Source organism: Anabas testudineus, chromosome 13, assembly GCF_900324465.2.
Source record: "Anabas testudineus chromosome 13, fAnaTes1.2, whole genome shotgun sequence".
Taxonomy (NCBI): domain Eukaryota; kingdom Metazoa; phylum Chordata; class Actinopteri; order Anabantiformes; family Anabantidae; genus Anabas; species Anabas testudineus.
Window position 1 is genome coordinate 17,321,559 of NC_046622.1, and position 21,543 is coordinate 17,343,101.

Genomic DNA, 21,543 nt, shown 5'->3' on the forward strand with positions numbered 1-21,543 from the left:
CAGATTTATATTTATAACATCATAAATGCAGTGTAAACATTGTTAATAACTCCAAATAACTACTGTAGCTGGAAACAGCTGTTTTTAGAGAAATATTTACCTACACTTACAGAGTCATATCATCAGCAAACATTAGTCTAATTGCTCCTTATGTTTGCAAATGCAAGTTTATTGATATAAAAGGTTAACGGTTTATTAGAAAACCAGTGTAAGGAGGTCTTGCTAAGGATCCCTACTGGAGGTAGGCCACAGCTGGGATTCAAACCCCAGTCTCCCTCATGGAAAGCAACGATTAAAAGCTGCAATTTGTGAGGTACAAACTTGAACTAAAGAACAAGCTCTGTGAGTTTAGTTTCATTTCCTCAGTTGCCAACCGGCTTACTGAATAGTTTAGACAAACAATTACTGAGAGTCTGGGCAGAAAAATCCAAGTACGCAGAAACAGAAGGCAAGGACCAAAAACATGCAGTGTTCTGAAATATTCAATCCGTCTGCTCGAATTCACATTTTGGTCGTATACAAAAGTAAGTCATAATCAAATTATCAAACATACACACACACACATACAGATCCATTTTATTACAACAGAAATGCTTCATCTGTGAGGCGCGTTATTACTACACCATATTATCATTACTACACTACAAAATGTCACAGATGGCATATTCATGAATACATATGGGTATAGATATAGATCCAAAATGTCACGGCTGGCACAGAGTAGAAATAGTTAATCTCAGTCTGTATGAGGCTTCGCACATGGATTAGACTGTTCATCAAAGTCCACATATAGTGGACCTATGTGAACGTTTTGGAATTTTATGGTTTTCTGCATTCATTTGTTATAAAATGTGATCTGATCTTTATCTAAGTCAAGAGTATTAACAAATATCATGTGCCAAAAAAATCTTTGTCATATTCTTTGGACATCTCATGCGTGTGGCCCTTATAATATCGTTCCATAGAATCTCTATTAGGTTGAGGTCTGGGCTCATCGTGATTGGGCATTCATCTTCCCCCCCAATCACTGCAAGCTGGCCAGGCCCTGACGCTGCAAAGCAGGTCCAAATCATGATGTTTCCTCCACCATATTTTACCATTACGATTATGTTTTCATGATGAGATACAGTGACCTTTGAACATCAAATGTGTTGTGGGTTCTTTCCCAATAGTTCAAACTTAGTTTCATCAGTCCACAAAACGTTTTGGCAATACCACTGGTCAGTGTCAATGTGCACTTTCGCAAACTTCAGGAGTGCAGCAATGTTCTTTTCAGTAAGCAACTTCAGCAACTTCTTTTGTGGTTTCCTGCCATAGACACCCTGGTAAGGTAGTCACAGTTCCAAAGTGTCTCCATTTCTAGATTGTTTTTTCCTGTAGACTGGTGAATTTCTAAAGTCTTTGCATCACTTTCTAATGCTTTCCAGGTTTATATAAATCAACGATTCTTACTTCTCTTATTCATACAGTTTTTTTGAACATAACACAACTGAATCCTTTACCAGGGAATTCACAATTTATAATGGAGTATTAATATGAAACAAGTACAGAATGTTTATATAATGAGAGGTTATCAGTTTGTAAAACTCCATAATATAAAACACAATTGGAAAAAGTTCTAAACAATTGACAACAATCCAGTTATAAACCAGACAACATATGGATATTAGTTTACATTTTGACAAACATATACTCCTGCACTGCTCTGTAGGTCCCAGCAGAACTATAGACAAACACTCATTTAACAAAAGACAGCAGCACTGTGTCACATAGTTTTCTTAACATAATTTAACATCATTTTCTTAACAAGCTGGGAGACTTCATCCTGCATGGAAACCCCATACATACATACATAAATAAAGAATAAACACAATTACTGTAAAGCTGATCATCTGCAAGCTGGAAGTGAAAACAAATCTGCAAGCATTCACGTACACACAGTGGGGAAATAACACTGGGTGACATAACTTTGTATAGTTAGACATGAAGTGTCTTATAAGGGGACGTGAGCATTGACTCTCTTTATCCTCATGTGCACAAAGTAAATGATAATAAAAACCTAAGTCGTAGCAATGTGAAATACACCATGAACTGCTTGCTAACAGGTTAATTTAAAGACTGTTGTGTTTACAATACATCTCTCACATTCCAGAGTGACAGGCTTTTAAAGTCTTTTAATAGCATGCTGGAGACTTCTCCAGAGCCAGCAGTTCAAAGGTCAAAAGTGAACAGAGTCTGATAATCAGAAAAGAAGGACTTCATGGTGATTAGGAATATGAAGACATTCTAAAATAAATATGCAGAAAAAATAAACTTGTAGATAAGAACAGAGATTTATAATTGTATTTTTGAAATGAAATGGGCAGTATGAATGGATTAAAGCAGGAACAATGTTTGGATTTTCCTCTGCTGCAGATGTCACAGTGTCGCGTCTCAGAGGACAGATACTGGCCTCACATCGCTGTCATTGATTGAATGATCTCCTCTTTATCTGCTTTTGTTCAGTAAATCCAGTCATGGCTCCAATCGCTCTTCTGAGGTTATCATAAAAGATGAACCAAAGTTAAAAGAAAGTTAAAAGATTGTTTCTGCAGTAGACAACACCAAACTTTTTTTATAACAGTACACCACACAGGACAAGAAACCGTATTGGAGTACACTGTAATGTTTTAAATGATAATCACTGCACTCAGTATTGCACTCTTACAATCCGACACATTTATATCATTAGGACACGCTTAGTGAGGTATACAATTAAAGCTGCACGACCATAACTAATCTGAATGCAGACAAGATGTTCTCTGAGTGCTCAGGTACTTCATCATCAGCTGTAAAACCAGGCAGGTTTAATGATCTCCCTGAGGAAAGAAGACTTAAATTGATTCATCATATGTGGTTTAGTGTAGGTGGGTTTGACACAAACATACATTTTATTTTTTGTTCGTTGTATTGCTCATTAGAAAGTAGGATGAATAATGACGATCATAATGAATGTAAACACAGAAGTCAAATAGGGGGGGCTATTCAAAGTATTACATTAGTAACTTAAGAGGTCTCCTCATAGTCTCCTCCCACATGTTGCATGCCACAGTTGCTCCACCTAGTAAAAGTTAGACATCCCCAAAGTCCATGTAAGGGCCTTTGTGTTGGGATAGTATATTTTTTTTCCCCCTCTTTAGTGGGTGCACACCCAACTGTTGGTCTTATACAAAGCATTGAACCACACCCAACAAGGATAAAAGTGCCACCAGCCAGCGGACACAGACATTAGACAAGAAAACGCAAGTTCTATCCACCTAGAGAGAGACAAAGAGACAGAGAGGCACCATGGAATCAGGCCAGCCCCGCGCTGCAGCTCCATCCTACCTAGCATGGTCAATTTTCAACACTTTGTGCTGTTGCCTGCCTTTGGGCATTGCAGCCATTATCTTCTCCTGTAAGGTAGGTATCTTTTTGCTAAACATCAGCCTTTGTTAGTTTATTTTGGTGGTTTATACTTTTCTTTATTGTAAAATTGAAAACAATCAAAAGTAGATTAAGTGATTCCTCAGTTCTGACTAAATGTTTATGTTAGATTTGCATAAGTATGCATATGTTCCTTTCAAAAATGTCCTAAAGGTAGATCTGAATGGGAAAACTCTTCTTAATCACTGCAGGTACAAAATGCCAATGCTCTTGGACAATCATCTGCTGCAGAGGAGGCATCCAGAACCGCCAAGAAGTTAAACATCGTCGCACTTGTCTGTGGAGTAATTTTGGTTATTATTGTCATCATAATCAGATTCACTTCCGGCAGCTAAACAACGACCACGAAGGCGCCACAATTTCTTCAATGAAATCTCAGAAAAACGTCTGTTACTATGGAATAAGAAAAATATGCCAGTATGTGTGTTACTGTCCATGTGTTTTTTTTTTTTGTTTGTTTGTTTGTTTTTTGCAACTACAGTTCTTAACAATTGTCAGCAATTAAGTTTACTTTCAAAAAAGCAAGTTAAACAAAAAGTTAAAAAGCCAAATACTACCTTGCCTTACTTTTCACTGATGATGAATGAGAAATGTTTTGTTTTTTTTCTCACAGTTTAATTGACATTATCCTGTTTAAATCAAAGCAATTATCTGACACATGTTGAAAAGATTTGTTAAACATCAGCTACGCTTATAAAATGTGTATAGACAAGTCACAACTCATGCAGACTTAAAAAAGTGATTGAGCAAGTTTTTTGACAGTTATTATGTAATTGAAGAGGGTAGTTCAGTACTTCCTGTTAATGGATAGTGTTTTACTGCATCATGTTATTATTGACTTTCTGTTTCTTTAATAGTATCAAGAAAAACATAAGATTTGGAAACAATCATGGCAGCATGCTTTATTTTGCCATTTGTTTTAATGCTTTTCTTCAATGGATTTTTACAGTGTACATTTAAACTGAAAAATAAAAGTCTGTACACACACACACTGTTTACCCAATCTGGTCCTCACATGTTGCGGAGCACTTCTCTTTCAAAAGTCCTTCAAGATGGGAGTACAGAGACGTGTCAGTGTGCTTTTTGTGAATTTCTCCCACTTCCTGGCCCCGTAATAACAAACAGACGTGCAAGAAAAAACATGCAAGCAGGCTCTGATTAGACTCACAAATATTTCCGTACAAACTCTCGCTTAAGTGTTAACACACATGAAGTCATGAATAGCCTTGCTTCTATCGGAACCACATGAAAGAAATAACACCGTAAGCTAGGATGTGAACTTTGCTATTTTAAAAGCATAGTTACAGGAAATGTTCTGTCCTCACATCTTCAGACAGGAATCCTCTACTTGGCTTGTTAATCCTGGAAAGGAGGGAGGCAGCATGAGGGTCTGACCGAGTCCCCTTTAAGTCTCCTGAATGCGTGTCTTGGTCTTGAGACCAAGTACACAAATTGGCTTCCTGTCCGGAGGGGGGGATGCCAAGTCTGGCCTGAAACAGCTCCCCCAGACATGCCTGCAGTGTCTGTGATAGCAAATCAAAATACACTCTTAACATGACAATATTCTACCAAACTGTTCACGATTCACTGTCAGTGCTCGTCTTGTACCTTAAAGAAAAGCCTCTGGAAGGCAGGACTGATGTCAGAGCTCATGTCTTTAATTTTGATATGGGACAGGCTGTGGAGCAGCAGCAGAGAGAAGCCTCCAACTGACTGGAGCCTCTGGCGACGCACAAAGAGGGTCTCCTCAGCCTCCTGTCAACAGAGGAGTCGCCTACACTCATTGAGCAGATATTCCTGCAAACACATTACAGCTGCACATATACTACAGATGCATACTCTGATTCCTAACACAAACAGCATGTATAGTAACACATGGCACTGCATGTACAGTATACTGTGATAGTGTGAGTCTTGGCATTTGGAAGGAAAATAAAACATGGCATCTACATTTTATGGTTAACTAATAAATAAATGTGGAAATGTAGCCAGTATACTGTATGTGCCATATTACATAAACACCAGATATGAAATAGGGATAATTTCAGACTCTAACTTTAAGTCAGCAGTGTCGGCCTGTTAGGGGAACATATAGTTGCCTACAGCCTGCAGCTTTTTTTTTCCTTCTCCAGCTAGGAAGTCTGAACCTCTCTGTGGACCCCAAACATAACATAACATAACACTGACCTCATGCAGGAAAACCCATAGGTTTTAGAAATGCTGACATGATGTGTTTCGTGTGCAGAGACTAGTGGAGCTGAACAGGATGCATTAGAAAATCTTTCACTGTTCAAAATGCTCATTAAAATGCCAGCTCAGCATTAGCGAGGGCTCCAAAGAGATGGAAAGAGCAGATAGAAACAACAAGCCACTGCATTGGTGTTGTCTGAGTTGTTTGATATTCAGCTCCTGAGGATGTTTGGTCTCTGTACAGATGGAAATGCTGTAAGTGTTATCTCCAAAATGGTACTTAAATTAAAAAAAAAAAAGCACAATCACTTTTCATATTTTTCTAAAATGCAATAAAAAACACAATCTATCATTTGCTAATCCACTTGAAGTCTTATTTGTCTGACAAAAGTACAAAGAAAAGATTTTCCAGGGTTTTCACCGTCCAACTGTAATTGTATTTAGTAAGAGCAGAGTTACTAAATGTGTAATGGCTTAGCACAAAACAACCTTAGCAAGACATGACAACATTGCATAACTCTTCTTCAACTGAAGTGAATTAAAGCAGCCATTTTTCTGGACATCCAGGCACCACACCATCGTCAACAGTTCTGCGAAACCAGAGGGATTATTTACATTCATCCCTAAGAAAGTGTGGTTGTTCCTCTTCGTATGCTTTGGCAGTTTTACAGGTTTAAGGTTTCCCCTCTCCAACTGTAAGTGTATTTTGTAAGAACAAAGTTAGTTAAACAGGCTTAGGTGTGTAAGGTCTTTCCACAGAACAATCAGCAAGATAAGGCAAGCCAAGTTTGCATAACTCTACTTGCTTGCAATTACAGCCTTTTGATGGAATTTCCTTTTATACACAATCATGATACCCTACCCTGTTACCAACTTAACTGCTAATGCACCGTCCACAACAGTCTTAAGTTCCTATAAACTTTTCAGTTTTTACTTTTTTTGAGTGTGTTGCAGACATTAGCCTCTACATTTGCTTACAATTATAAATTAAAATTAGATTGGTCAGTGAAAACACAGCGAGAACTCTTCACCAAACTCTTTCTTTCTCCCATGTCTGGCTCTTTTGCTCTTGAATTTACTGTGTTTACTGTAGTCTCTTTCCACCACTATTACAGTTGTAGATCAGAATCATGTCTGCTGTGTTTACTTCAAGATTTTATCTGCATTTGACAAACATATCACAACTTTTAGGTCTAACTTTATACAGTCTAATACATGCACAATACTGCTTCAGCAAAGAAAAGGAAATCCTAAAACCACAAGATCAAAAAGGCAGGATGAATATGAAAGAAAAAACACATATCATTTTCTATTAGCAGTTTAAATTGATGGTTTCAAGTGAGCCTGATCCATTTCACAATAGACCTTTTCAAATGTGCACAGAGGAGCACTGTTAAACATCAGTGGACCACAAATATACTTGACTGTTGAGAAATTGGTCTTTCAACAAACTGCAAATTGTGAAAGCTAAAATTGAAGCTCTGCATCTTGCTTCAGTTTTAGAATCCTGTATCTCCAATACTCTACACACACTGTGTAAACTGTGGATCATCATCCCTCCTTTGTTTGTTTTTCTATTTAATTTTACAGTTATATGATATACATTATATACAGTATTGGTATATTCTGTAAGGTCTGTGAATTGAATCGAGGTGACTTTTGTTGTGATTTAGCGCTGAATAAACTAAACTGAAGTGAACTGAAGCGACCATACTTATTCTGGACATCCAGGCTCTACACCATCTTCAACAGTCCTGTGACACTAAATGTCAATATAATGTAATAATTGCATTGGAACTGACAAAGACAAAGAAAACTGCATCTTTCACAAAAATGTTTACCTGATAAAAGAAAGAATTTCTGAAGGCATTGTTGAAGTAGTTGTTCTCTGGGAGACTAGCAGCTATCTGAAGTGAAATGGCTGGAGTCTGTTGGGGGAAAAAAAACAACAATGCAACTTGTTTCTATTACAATAAGCCTACAGATGCTTAAATCCAGGTAAAAAAATATAGCATAAGAAAAAAGCAAAGAAAAATAGACTTTAAATAGTGATGATATTATAATCTTTATAATTTGATATGAGAATCGTCAGAACAGGAAGAGTCTTAAAGAATACTTAAAGTTTTTATTTCAAGATGTGAATTAAAGGGATAATCAGTCATCGGTCAGTTTCAGATCATGGAGCTCTCACAGCTGAGGCCAAGTCGCCTTTGGTCTTTAACTAGAAATCCAGCGGTAGTAGGTTTCCTGTATGAGTACCTCAGGCTACACAAAGGGCTTATAAGAAATTAAAATTTAGAAGATTGTCCGGTGCCAGGCCACTCTGCGCTTCAAAATTAAACATTAAAGCAATTGAAATTTGAATAGACAAGACAAGCTTAAAGAAAGGAGGAAACTTTGGCACCAACCAGCTTTAGATTATGTAGTGTTTGCATCAGGAATAGTCCATGCTGATACACCAGGAACTCTCTGGGGTTAAGGACTGATGGATCCAAAGGAATCAGCTCTCCTTCACATTCCCACTGAGCATCAACGATGTCTATGAAACTCTTGCTTCTGTCTGGAGAAAAAAATAGAACGCAGTCATTACCGGGAACTGTAGGTCTTACTGTACTGCCATCATTTGCACTCATTTGTCTAGAACCAATAACCAACACATCTACTCTACTGTATTTCCAGACGGCTAAAGTGGTGGTGGTGTTTCTAACACGCTATCTGTAGGTTAATGCTGGTTAAAAATAGATGACCCACAGTGCATTCCACTGACCAGCAGCACCCTGTCTAAGAAGTCCTGCCCCACAGGCCCAGCTCTTCAGCTGTAGTTCCACCGTCTTTAACAGCTGGAACATGGGTGAGAGCTCCAGCAGCTTGGCCCAGTCCTCTTCTGAAAAATGAGCAACATGGATGGATGAAGCTAATGCCACACACCAAACATCACATGTTCTATACGTATTATTATTATTATCATAATGTTACCTGGAACCGTGGGGATAGAGACATGTGTAGAAGGCGATTCCTTCACTGTCTGGCTCTCTATGACAAAATCAAGATTCAAATAACTCAGTTGTTTAAAGTTTTAGGAAATATTCTTATTTATCTTCTTGCTGAGTGTTTAGGGACTTGAACACTACACTAATCTGTTCAGAACGAGGCTGTAGCCAGCAGCTGGTTGTTGTGCTTAAAATTAAAACAAAACAACAAATGTTAATTCAAATATTACATTTGTCTTGTGCAATCCAGAAGAGAATAAGTTGCTCCTGGCAAGACATAGCCCTCCACATGCAGTAAGTGTCATGCTTTCTCTTTGTTTTTTGTACAGATTAAACAAAGGAAACTACTAAATACTGTAACAAATGAATGAGCTTTAGTGGTTCTGGTAAATTGAAAGAATTGTATTGCCTTTGGACACAATCTAGCTGTTTTCCCCTGTTTGCAGTTTTTGTGCTAAGCTAAGCTAAACACATGGCAAACTACTCCTGTGCATGTATGCTTTAAGGGTTCTTGCCATCAATACTGTGATTTGTGTTTAGGCTCACCTTGGGAGTGAATTCCAGAGGATGCAATGTGTCTTTGTAAGTGGTGTGTCGGCACTGAGTTGTCCTGCACACCGGTGTCCTGGGAATGAGCTAAATTGACAGGCTCTCTCAAGGACTGGGTGGAGATGCCTTTAAAAAATGAGAACCCAGTAGAATACTACAAACCAGATCAGGAGATCAAGCCAAATTCACAGTAAACATTTCTATGAAATCTCCCCTCAAGCAGCTTTTTTATAAATTTAGTTCTCTAAAGATGGCAACTCGTTTTTTGCGGTGAGGCAGTATTGGCAGAGACACAAATTGGTTTTCTTTTCTCACTGTAAAACTTGACCAAATGCTTTCGATGCCTACAAAATACCTTGCCAAAAGTAACATTATTTTCAACACTTGTCAGAATTACAATAATCACCCCATTCTTAATTGATCTCTTCAGTGTTTCTACTCCATCTAGAGAGATTGAACAGACCATAGAGAAAGAGACCAACATCCTAGAGGTACAACAAATCGGATTTCTTACACCAGGTCACATCAGCAAGGTGATTTGTTTTTACCAGTAACATGGATTTTTCCCCCACAACGGCTCTATACTGCTGCAGGTTGACATATGTACTGCGTGGCTCGTGCAACTCTGCATGCACACAAGTCTTTCTAAACACATCTGCAGACATCTGCTATCACTAAGCTGGAGTAGCTTGAAACGCACATACCTTTCACCACAGGCACAGAGGCTGTCCAGACTCTAGAGGGTATATCCAATCCATAAGCCTGCTTTGCTGACAAACCTGAAATATGTCAGAAACCAAATTTAAAAATATGCCTGGTAATATTTTTTGGTTTGTCCTCTAACCACAATACAAGAATGTGTGGGAGAAGGTTGATACTGGTCTCAGATTTAGGCCTTTCTGGGCTAACACTGACTAAAAGTACCAGGAAATGTTGGCTGCAGTAAAGCCGTGTTTATTAAAACACTTGGACAATGACCAATGAGACAGAGAGAGGCATAGTATCAAAATAATAATTATTCTTCAAGTAGGAGTTGTGCTTTCTAAACGTAATTTAAATAATTGCCTCCAAGCATGTGTTAGGGATTACTGTGTGATTCACTACCAGAGATGTGCTGATTGCAGATATTGGGGGAGAAGCTGGGAGGCAATTTGTCTTCCAGGAGCTGTTTCAGTCTCTCCAACAGTGGTAAAGCTTTCTGTTGGAGAAAACCCATGACCTTTGCTGTTGTTATGTGGCGACTGCACTGGACTAGACCATATTTCTTGTACCAAAAGTTCCCACACAGTATTGCCTAGAAAAACAAAAAGAGAAATGCAGCTCACAATAACAGAAATACAGGAATAACCACCTAAATATACAATCACTATCTCCCGAAAATATTAAACTTCCTACCTGCATCATATATTTGCAGTTTGTATGTGTGCAGTGTTTTTCTGACCTGAGCAGTGTCTGCACGAAGCTGAGAAAGGTGTCTGACAAAGTGAAGCTCATTGAGAGCAGCCTCCAACTCTGCCTGTCTGGAAGTAGTCTGCTCCCACAGCTCTCTCAGTCTCAGCTCTCTGTCCTGCACATAAATAATACATGGGTTTGTTCAAGGAGCAACATAAAGTCTCATTTGTCCATTTAGGGGACAGTTGCTAGACTTTTCAAAACTCCCTTTTGCAGTAATAAACATTTGCCAATGATGGTCTGAGCGGTAATTGTACCAGTTTAGTAGTGCCACTAATGAACCATAAAGCCATTATTCTCACCATAGTGTGAAGGGTTGTAGCCCAGTCTCCTCCCTGTGTTCTCCATTTTTCTTGGTCTTGTTGCAGCTGCTCTACACTCACATCCACCTTATCAAGGCCTGACACGAGTTCTGAGTGCCAAACACACTGCTGTTCCCACTCCTCCTCATCACCTACACACAAAGACATGCTGCTAAGTCAAATAGAAATGCTGAACCCTGAAATGAAGCTAAGTACAATAAAACCGTAGAGTGCAATTTGAGATGCCGACATGAAGCGTGTGTCTTTTGGAAAGCGATGAATATAGAAACCACAGTGCAGTTCATGACTGTAATTCCCTTCATGTTCTTCATTCCGCCAGCCTGCCAGCCAATTTACCCTGTGTGAGGATGTGTAACACATGTGGAGGTAGGATCAGAGCCAAGTGCGAGCACTGGACTGCTCTCCTCTGGGACTCGCTCTGTGCTGAATCCTGCAGTTCCATTGCTGCCTCCTTCAGATGCCTCCCTGACCACTGGACCTACACATGGAAACCATAAAATAGAGGAAGGTATTTGCATACTGGCACACAAAAAGAAATACCCACTCACATATACTCAACTTAAGGCACAAAGATTGGGCATACACACAGTAATACACAGAGATAGTGACTTTCCATTTTGCCCTAAGTCTGTGGTTGTGCACAGAAAATCTAAAAAAACACAAACTTGTTTACTTTCTGTGTGTGGCATAGGACATGAAAAGGTTCACTAGAATTACTTTCCAATGCTGTTCGCCCCCACATTCAAGCATGCTCTTACTCATTTCCACATGTTGAGAAAGACTCAACCCCTTTGAATTTTTCCTCCTCAGAGGCCAGTCTGTACAAGCTCTTTAGAACCAAAACAGCCAACTTCCACTGCTGACCTGAGAAACGTTTGCCTCTGCGACTCTAAAGAAACACTGGAATAGAGCTGAGTCCAGATCAGAGAGGATATCTTCCTCCCGCTGCCTCTGTTGCTGCCAGTAAGTGTTTCGCACGCACACTTCTCTCTGCAGTGCCTCTACCTGGCATACAATGGCAGCAACAAAAGAAACAAAACCAGAGTAAATTTAATCAAGAATCAATTTAATTCCACACATTTCCCTGCTGCAAAATGATTTAGGTTGTAAAATAATTAAAACATCTATTGAGTTAAATTACTTCATGATATATGGTTATTTAAAGAGCCCATAATATACAAAATCCACTCTTTCATGTCATTTTGATACATTTATATGACTCCATGGTTCATGTAGACACACAGCAGTTATGGTAGAAGTGCTTTTGTTGAAGCCAGTCCATGAATGGTTCGTTCAAAGTTTGCACTCAAAATGACGTACAGTATTGTCGAGTCTCAGGGACCCAATCCCTGCTCAGGTTTGGTCCAAACGCCCCCCACGACAACCTCTCAAATTCTCAGTCTGCCATTGTTTTTCCTCGCAACAGCAGACTCCCAGCAAAATGTTTATCTGAACCATGTGTCTGCCGCTACCACAGAATCTCTGTTATCCTGCTGTCGTGTCTTTGTACCTCGTAGTAATATGGGCTCTTTTTCTTATGTTAGTGCATTTACAATTACACCCCAACCTGCACACTATCGGTGTGATCCTCCACAGTAAGCCAATAGGAAGCTGTGACAGGTACAACTGTTTTTCTGGACACATCCAACCTGGCTCCAACCACTGGAGCTAACACCCCTGTCACTGGGTCAACAGCCTGAGAGCCATAACGTATCGCCACTAGACCTGTGAAGACGGCACAAAATGTTTTAATGTGTACATGTGAATTAATTTAAATGTCTTGGGTTAAAATTAGGCTTTGTAATAGCCCACGCTTCACTGTACCTTTCCCATCAGGGTCCTGCATGGTCCCCGCTAGTGGTAATGTGATCCCAGAGACGGGGTCAGTCTGGCACCCCAGTACAGGTACACCAAGCCCAGATCCCATAGGATCAGGGTATTCCATCCCCAGCAGTGCCGACACGCACATATCTGAGCCTGGAAGAGACATCTCTCCTGGTTTACATAACAGCACACGAGAAGCCAGTTGGTTAGAGTGGGGTGGTAGAGTTGAGAAGATCATCAAGTATTTATTTCCTAACGTGTCCATGAAAGTTTTTATGTCCATACCTTCAGGTTTCACCATATGCCTTAGCATTCCCACATCTGTTTAATGTTAGATGATCTTTATGGTTAAGGAATGTTGTTTATGAAAGAAGTCTATTCAGGTTCAGGGGAGCCTACATCATTAAATCCAGATGTGGCCCACGGCCATGCTAGCTAATGCCTTGTTTATGTTAAGAGTTGATAGAGCCTGTGAGAAACTGTGAGCAGTAAGAAACATGTCAGGAAGAAGTATTAGCGCACAATACCATGCAGGAGTGTTGCATGCGATGGGTGTGTCGCGAGTGAGAGTGAAACTGAAAACTTTAAGTTCTTCATCATCATTATCACGGCTGGGAAGTATGTGACTCGACTGAGAAACTATTTTTTAAAGTGAATTCGCGTAAGAGAAAAAAATTCCCTTGAGTCCAACATATTTCTACGTTATATAGGGAAAGAATTTGGCTTCAGGAAATCTGATCTGATGTTTCGTTTGTCATGGCAGCTGGAGCAGCTGGGGATTTAGAGCTCAAAACACTGATGCTGGGAAATGCAAAGGAACAGCAGTTCTTTGTTCCCCACACCACAAAACATGGAGATACATTCCTAATATAATGTGCACAAACAGGTCAGGTGCTTAGTTTATGTGATAACTTGTGGCAAATAGAGGTCATATCAAATGTCTTGCCCACGTTCTTAGGAATTCTTTCCAAAGCCAAGAATGTGTGGCAGAAGGTTAGAAGGTAAAATATATATGAGTCACTTTAAACCTGAAACCCTTGTTCTCAGTAGCAGAGGGAGTTTGAGGAATACACTGTGACATTCAGGAGAAGTTAGTACATTTTCTTTGGTGCAAGATTATATTTAAAACACTCTTGAATTGTTCCTATTTTCACAAGCATCAATGGCTTTCACTGTAAGACTCCTCTCTGTCAAATAATGAAGAAGAAACAGAGAAGCAGATGCAAAGTAACAGGTCCAGGCAGGACAATTTAGTACTCGTGACAAACAGAGATTAAAATGATCAGTTAAAAGGAGAGGACATCTAATGTTTTCCTCCTGAAACTCTAGGAAAGATAAGAAGAGATGAGAGTTTGTGATGTAGCATTCACAAGAGATGATTCAAATAGATTCCTGGTCTCGTTCGCATTATCTCACCCAGCATCCCCCCATCCTGTTGGAGACCCACGGCCCAGTCCAGCAGGATCTCCAACCTGGTCTGTAGCTGCAGCTGGCAGTGCAGGCTCCTTCCCCAGGCCTGCTGGAGCTCCTTGGAGGCAGCAAGAAGATGGTCTTGTCGGCCACTCCCTCTCTCGCTGCCTGGCTGATGATGCAGCGGATGCTGTAAAGCTGGATCTGAACCCCATCCCTCAGTTAGTGGTTTGAGGAGCTCCAATACTCTGAACATCGCGGCCAGAACCTGAGTGAGATATTGCTAAATGAATGTGTTTTAATCTGCCTTTCAAAGCATGAACTTTTGTCATGATGTTCATTTTTTTCTGCCACTAAATCTTCAATACAAAGAAATTAGTATTTGTGAAACATAAAATAACAATTGATTATTATATGTGAAACTTAGCTCCAGAAACAGCTCCTAAATGCACTCAGTGGTAAAGTTTTGTTTTGTTGAAACTTATTATTGTTTGAATGCAGTTTTAAATCAAGCACCTTGCTGTCTAGCAAAGCTTGAAATCCTCCTGCATTAGGCACCAGCTGTGCAGCACGCATGCTGGCCCCCCCTATTCTCACCATGCGCCCACTCAGAGGCTCCATGAAGGACTCAGCCAGCAAGACACCACCTAGTGGCAGCACGGCTCCTAAACACAAAGGACCAAGATGACTGGCTGAATGTATGGTAAAGAAAGTGAATGATTAATATAATACCTTCTTAAACTCTCCAAAATTAACTGCTTGAGTAAACACTGTTCAATGGTCTGATGTGTGTTTCATATTATATTAAGATGATATACTTGTTTAATTCATTAAAAGGATTACTAATACAAAAAATAAAACTATAATAGACTTGACTAGCTATGGCACCACATCTATGGCCTCTTGCTACTGAATGTAAAATACTGTCCATCAAGACCCACCGGTTACTGGATCTAAACCAATACCAACAGTGAGCACAACATTCCCTGTCCTGGGATCCAGCATGGGATAACCAATCTGTATGGGCTGCGGCAGGCGGGTGATGGGGCAGGTATGGACTCCTCCCAGTGGATAAAGCAGTCCAGTCTGGGGATGAATGGTCACAGCTAGAATAGGCACGGGAACCCCAGACTTTGGATCTGCCATAGGGACTCCCAGCTGCAGTCTCTGTCCTGGTCTCAGGCCTTTGAGTCGAGTGCTGGCCAGAGGCAGGTCTGACTGGCAGGAGGTTGGGTAAGGAATGAAAGGAAGCAAAGGACTGTCCCACTTCCTGTGGTCATCTGAGATAAAGAATGACACATTGATGTTTTTTCAAAGGAGAGGACAGTGTTTTTCTGGTAGTGCCTTCCACGTTTATGTCAATTCATGGTTTTATTAGAATGCTATGCTCTATAGCACACACACACACACACACACTGTTCATGTTACCTGTACACGAGTCAGTCGTGAACACTAAAGCAGAGCTTGCGGGATCGTAGGCCACGTTGCCAGCGATGGGCATAACTCGACCAGTGTGTGGGTGGAGGAAGAAATCAGGCGGCACTGCCGAGGTGTGGCCACTGTTAAGCAGCATAAGGCTATGAGCGTTGGCTTTTATGAGACCTGTGACTGAATCCCAATGGAGTGCCTTACAGACACGCAGGGACCCATCAGGACCTGGAGTGATGCAGAGGCGATAGAGAGCAGTCACTAAAATGCAAATGAGAGTGTTAATGATTAAATCTGTTAAGTGTACAGTCACATGCTTTAGATGCTGGATGTGTTGTAATAAGAACTTCTCAGCTGCCCTCTATAATCACACGTTGATGTTATTTTTTATATGTTTTTTTTTGTTTGTTTTTTTTTTGTATGCTGTTTTAGCCTAAACTGGCATCTGTCCAGGGTGTTCCCCACATTTCACCAACTGACTGCACCCCTACAACCTTTAACAAGATAAGTGGTTCAGATAATGGCTGGATATTGTTAGAACTTACAGATAACATACACTTGCACAATGTACAAACAAATGTAGGGTGGTTAAACAATGCTGAGAAAATTAGAATATATTCATTTTTTTTCATTCACTTTCATTCAAGTAGCACAATACCCAAAAACATACTGTTAGTACATAACCAACAACAAGTCATATGAGAAGTTTAATACAATCTTTCATATATTTTAATGGCACCTTCAGTTGTTTTATTCAGCTTTGTTCCCTTTAGGTTATATTTGCTGTTGCAATGTACATTTGTATCAATAGATGGTGTTGTTTCTCTACGGTTCAAGGGCAGATAATTGGAGCATTTAACTGGTGTCTTGAACTCACCAAAGATGTGGTCCTTTGTCAGCACAGTTCCAGTATCTGGGCACAGCAGCTTAGCCCCTGTACCCTCACCCAGTAACCCCCAGGCCCCCTGACGCTGGCATTCTCCTGATACAAGCTCTCCCATCTCATCCACCAGGGACGTCAGTCTCTGTATCCAACTGAAGATGCAACACGAAACATGGAGACATACAGAGATTTCCTCCAGTCCGCTTATTGTATGTGACACTTTGCAAAAGATTAACGAAAGTTTTACTTTTGCTGATGTAGTTCACTGGATGTTTGGTTGTTGTTGTAAATCTTGGACAGTAGTCTGGTGCACTCTCTGAGATGGATTGTGAACACACTGTGGGCCCTTTGTTGGGCCTGCTGCTCTTGCCTCAGCACCTGGAGAAAGGTAAGAAATTGTGATGCACAGTTTTCATTATTTATGGCATTCCACCAAAAATGGGCCATTTTAAGTTCCAGCTAGAAAAGTAACGTGAACCTGAAGCTGCCTGTCGAGCAGAGTCCTCAGCTGTGAGGCCAGAGTCTTTCGTCGCACTACCTCTCTCTCCACTTCCCTCTTTATCCTGTCATAACCCTCTCCAACTCTCTCCTCTGTGATCAAGCGTGGATCAAGTAGCTGTACCTTCCCAAGCACTCCCTGGTGTAGCTCTTTCACCTGGATACACACACAGGGCACATACATGAAAACACAATGACCACACAAATGTCACAGGATAGTTGTAATCAGATTACCCATCTCACACCACAGCACAAACATGCATGTTAGCGGGATCTGAGAAGTGCCGTCTCCCCTTACATCTTTATCAGTTCAGTGTCCTGAGGGCTGTAATGACAACCTCTGCCTCTTACACGGCAGCAAGCAACTTGATGGGATAAACAGGAAGGAACCATAACAGAGAGGTGTGCAACACCCAGTCTGTATCAAAAGACTATTGCTTAGTGGGATAAACAGTATATGATTTTGTGACACTTGCAGGTGAAGACAAAAGTTGAGAAACATAGGAGGTGAGGGATTGGATTGCACTAGTGAATGTACAAAATTAGGATATGTAAAGTAACCTTGGATCTACAATACACAATCTATTTTCTAGCTGCCCTGCTCCTTTTACTTGGATTAATAAATAATTATCTCAATACTTGATAAGATAGAGTATCTACATTCAAACAATGGCAACTACGACCTTTTGTCACCGTTTCGGCCTGGCATCAGTCCAAGCTGAGGATTTCCCTCACCTCTCCACCTCACTCTCCCTCTGGACTCCGCCCACCAGCCCCTTCTCTCCCTCTGCTCACAGCAATCAGTTGAACATTGGACTCACCTGTGCCCACTTTCCCCTACAAAACTCTCCTCAGCCCTTTTCCCCTCTGTCAGTTCGTCGTCGAACGTTCGTTCCCCCCTCTGAATTCTGGACATTATTACCTGTGTTTCCCGTGAGTGTTTTCCTGCCTTTGAGCAGTGGTTTTGTTTTGTACTTTGATATCCTGATTTGTTACTTTGTTTTCCCGCCTGTTTTGTAGTGTCAGTTGACACCCCCCTTAGTTTCCCTGGTTTTTGTAGTGTGGCTTAATAAATCCTGTTTCGGTTCAGACCTGCCTAGTTCCCCTCCTTAATTTGTGACAGAACCAGAACCGCAGCCATGGATCTCTCTGATCCCTTAAATGGCCTACCCAAACTCCCCCCCGTCCCTGTTTTAAGCACTACCTGGACCTGCGCAGTGCAGCGGACTATTTGTTTAAATGCCTGAACACACCATGCTACAACCATCACCAGGTTAGCAATCAAAACCCTCGCTGATAAGGACTTCCTCACGAACTACCCAGAATTCAGACACCTCAAAGACTTTACTCTGGCTACCCTCAATACCCTCAAATCCCGGACCCCTACCTCCCAGGCATCTGTCCACCACGACAGGTCTGACCCAGTCTCTTTGGCCTCCCCTGCTGCTAGCCGGCCTGCTACTCCATTAGCCTCACCTACTCCCAGTCACGACCTCCCCACTCAGCCAGCTCCACTTAAAACGCACACCTCACCTTCTCCCCTGACACCCGTTGCCCTGAGTCCTGAAGAGGCTCGGGACATCTATGCCCAGCTGAAAGCCCAGTCAGCCCCAGACCGGACCTCCGGGCCTCCAGCGAACCAGAGCACGCACCATACTGGGGAACCCGCCTTGCTCTGCAGGTTAGCGCTCCCGAGGACGGCCCTGCTAAACGCTGCCGCTCACGTCGGAGACCAAGAGCTTCACCGGCCCCCGGCTCCTGTCACGGCAGCCGCAACAGTCACAGTTCCTGTCACGGCAGCCGCAACAGTCACAGTTCCTGTCACGGCAGCCGCAACAGCAACAGTCACAGTTCCTGTCACGGCAGCCGCAACAGTCACAGTTCCTGTCACGGCAGCCGCAACAGTCACAGTTCCTGTCACGGCAGCCGCAACAGTCACAGTCACAGTTCCGGCCTCCACCACAACAGCTCCTGTTCTGTCTCCCCGTCCTGTTCTGTCTCCCCGTCCTGTTCTGTCTCCCCGTCCTGTTCTGTCTCCCCGTCCTGTTCTGTCTCCGGGCGGGTTGGCGCAGAGGTCGTCGACGCCGTCTCCGCCCGGCGCTCCTCAGCCGGCACTCCAGGCGTCCGCCCTTCAGCCGGCACTCCAGGCGTCCGCCCTTCAGCCGGCACTCCAGGCGTCCGCCCTTCAGCCGGCTCTCCAGGCGTCCGCTCCGCAGCCGGCACTCCAGGCGTCCGCCCTTCAGCCGGCTCTCCAGGCGTCCGCTCCGCAGCCGGCACTCCAGGCGTCCGCCCTTCAGCCGGCTCTCCAGGCGTCCGCTCCGCAGCCGGCTCTCCAGGCGTCCGCTCCGCAGCCGGCTCTCCAGGCGTCCGCTCCGCAGCCGGCTCTCCAGGCGTCCGCTCCGCAGCCGGCTCTCCAGGCGTCCGCTCCGCAGCCGGCTCTCCAGACCACCACTCTCCAGGCCTCAGCTCCGCAACCGGTTCTCCAGACCTCTGCTTCACAGTCCCGAGGCTCTCCGGTCTGCGGCTCTCCTGGCGCCCCCTCCGGGACGGCCGCCCGACGCCCTTCGGTCAGCGGCTCTCCTGGTGCCCCCTCCGGGACAACCGCCCGACGCCCTTCGGTCAGCGGCTCTCCTGGCGCCCCCTCCGGGACGGCCGCCCGACGCCCTTCGGTCAGCAGATCTCCTGCCGCCTCCGGGCCGTCCGCCCGGAGCTCTCCGGTCCTGTCTGCCGCCTCCCGGCCGTCCGCCGGAGGCCCTCCTGGTCTGCACTCCCAACCTGTTTCCAGCCTGTTTTCCATGCCTGTTGCTAAACCTGCCTGTTCCGGCCCGTCCTCCTCAGCTCTGTCTGCTTCCCCCCTGGATTCCCTGGACTTGGTTTCCCCCCTCTGAATTCTGGACATTATTACCTGTGTTTTCCTGCCTTTGAGCAGTGGTTTTGTTTTGTACTTTGATATCCTGATTTGTTACTTTGTTTTCCCGCCTGTTTTGTAGTGTCAGTTGACACCCCCCTTAGTTTCCCTGGTTTTTGTAGTGTGGCTTAATAAATCCTGTTTCGGTTCAGACCTGCCTCGTTCCCCTCCTTAATTTGTGACACCTTTAGCCCCAGGCTGACGTGATAGAAATACCATATAGAAACATTCAATAAAGAGATAAATGTGGGCTATTTGAAACAACATCGCTATTTGCAACTGTGGCCTTAAATCCAAATTTGTAGCCTCAACCAATATCGCTGCTGGGTACAACCCCAAGCATCCAAAGAATTACAAAACCAAATTTAGAACAGCATGCAGTGGGCAGGTGTTCATTGCATGAAGAGTTAAAAATTGTCAAATACAACATCGAAAGTGGGAAATCATTGTGGATGTGTCTAAAATCTCTCAAGTTTCATCAAGATGATTTGATATGAATTAAAATTTGAATGTGTAAAGTTTCTAAATTGCTGTTATATGTGATTTGATGTGTGTGGGGGATGTTATTCTTCCACTGACAATGCAAACAGTCGATGGTATACAATGGTATTATATAAAATTTGACTCAGTCCCGCCTCCTACTCTGCTAAACTATTCATACAACTATATTGTGGGCATGAGAAAATAAGTACATGCATTAGACAAGACGTATGTCAATCTTTTCACATGAGTTAGATTCAGTTTGCACACAAACTCGCAAACTAAGAGTTGCAAACCTCAGCTGTGAGATTTCCCAGCTGCGTGGTGACAGACAGGCTCTGTTTGAGCAGGAGGCTGTAGAAGGTGTTGCTGCTGAAGGCCTCCAGATCCACCTGATGCTCATAATCCCAGAACTCCTCCAAGGTGTCTGCACAGACTGCCGTCAACAGAGTGAGACGCAAATATGCAGAATGAGAGAGAGTACAGGACTCTAAAAACCTCACTGGTGCGGAGAACTGTGAAGAGCAAACGTGACGTCGCCTGAACAATCTAAAAGAGCTTCAAATGTGCTGCCCCGCTTGTTCAGTCTCTACAGAGTCTGATGTTAATTGTTGCTTTGGTTTTGATTAATGTACAAACATTAAAAAAGCATTTTACAAGGAAACAGCTGCCACCTGTTTCTCCCACTTTTCTAAACCGGCACATTTATCTTAATACAGCACATTGCAGTTCATGAATACCTCTAGGTTCGATATGGGGACATGACAAAAGCTTTTTTCAACCTGTATTTAGTTAGGTGGAAGCAGTGCCCAAGGGTCAGTGTCAGTGTTACATAAAAAGTGTGTGTGCAGAAAGATGAAAGTGTTGCTGTGTTTTTTTTTTTTTTTTATGTTTACAAGTCGCCTGGTGCAATTTAAGCCCAGATATAAGTTATGTAACTACTTTCTGTGTAGTTACATCGGGTAAAGCACCTGGTTGAATGGAGTCTTGTGTCATTCTGGCTTGCTGGTTTCGGTGAGTCTTCCTGTGTGAGATCACCCTCGAACCTTTTGACGAGTAGTCGTCCATGTTGTAGGCCAACTGCAACAAGCGATATCGTGGTCTGATTGGTTCTTTCTCTGGCCATCCGTATTCACGAAACAG

General features: G+C 42.6%; 1 protein-coding gene across 1 annotated transcript; it reads right to left on the reverse strand.

The window, feature by feature from the left end:
- Window positions 1-1,510: 1,510 nt before the first annotated feature.
- si:dkey-103g5.4 lies at window positions 1,511-21,533 on the reverse strand. The gene is made up of 26 exons (XM_026375365.1): window positions 21,372-21,533; window positions 20,697-20,836; window positions 16,993-17,169; window positions 16,762-16,892; window positions 16,509-16,666; window positions 15,632-15,859; window positions 15,145-15,483; window positions 14,720-14,868; window positions 14,210-14,471; window positions 12,794-12,946; window positions 12,537-12,694; window positions 11,834-11,974; window positions 11,306-11,447; window positions 10,949-11,100; window positions 10,636-10,761; window positions 10,299-10,488; window positions 9,899-9,973; window positions 9,192-9,320; window positions 8,632-8,688; window positions 8,423-8,539; window positions 8,064-8,215; window positions 7,497-7,583; window positions 5,074-5,220; window positions 4,791-4,988; window positions 4,465-4,568; window positions 1,511-2,534 (listed from the first exon to the last, which is right to left on the reverse strand). The coding sequence occupies exons 1-26, from the start codon at window positions 21,466-21,468 to the stop codon at window positions 2,465-2,467; spliced, it is 3,879 nt and encodes a 1,292-aa protein (XP_026231150.1). The 5' UTR covers window positions 21,469-21,533; the 3' UTR covers window positions 1,511-2,464.
- Window positions 21,534-21,543: the final 10 nt, after the last annotated feature.

Bases quoted from the DNA above. Each gene is read 5' to 3' on its own strand.
- si:dkey-103g5.4 (XM_026375365.1), bottom strand. From the start codon at position 21,468: ATGGACGACTACTCGTCAAAAGGTTCGAGGGTGATCTCACACAGGAAG. The intron at 10,762-10,948 runs GTGAGAATAATG...ATTTATGTGCAG, and splicing joins CTACAACCCTTCACACTATG to GACAGAGAGCTGAGACTGAG. The intron at 8,216-8,422 runs GTCAGTGGAATG...TTTTTTCTCCAG, and splicing joins TCTTAGACAGGGTGCTGCTG to ACAGAAGCAAGAGTTTCATA.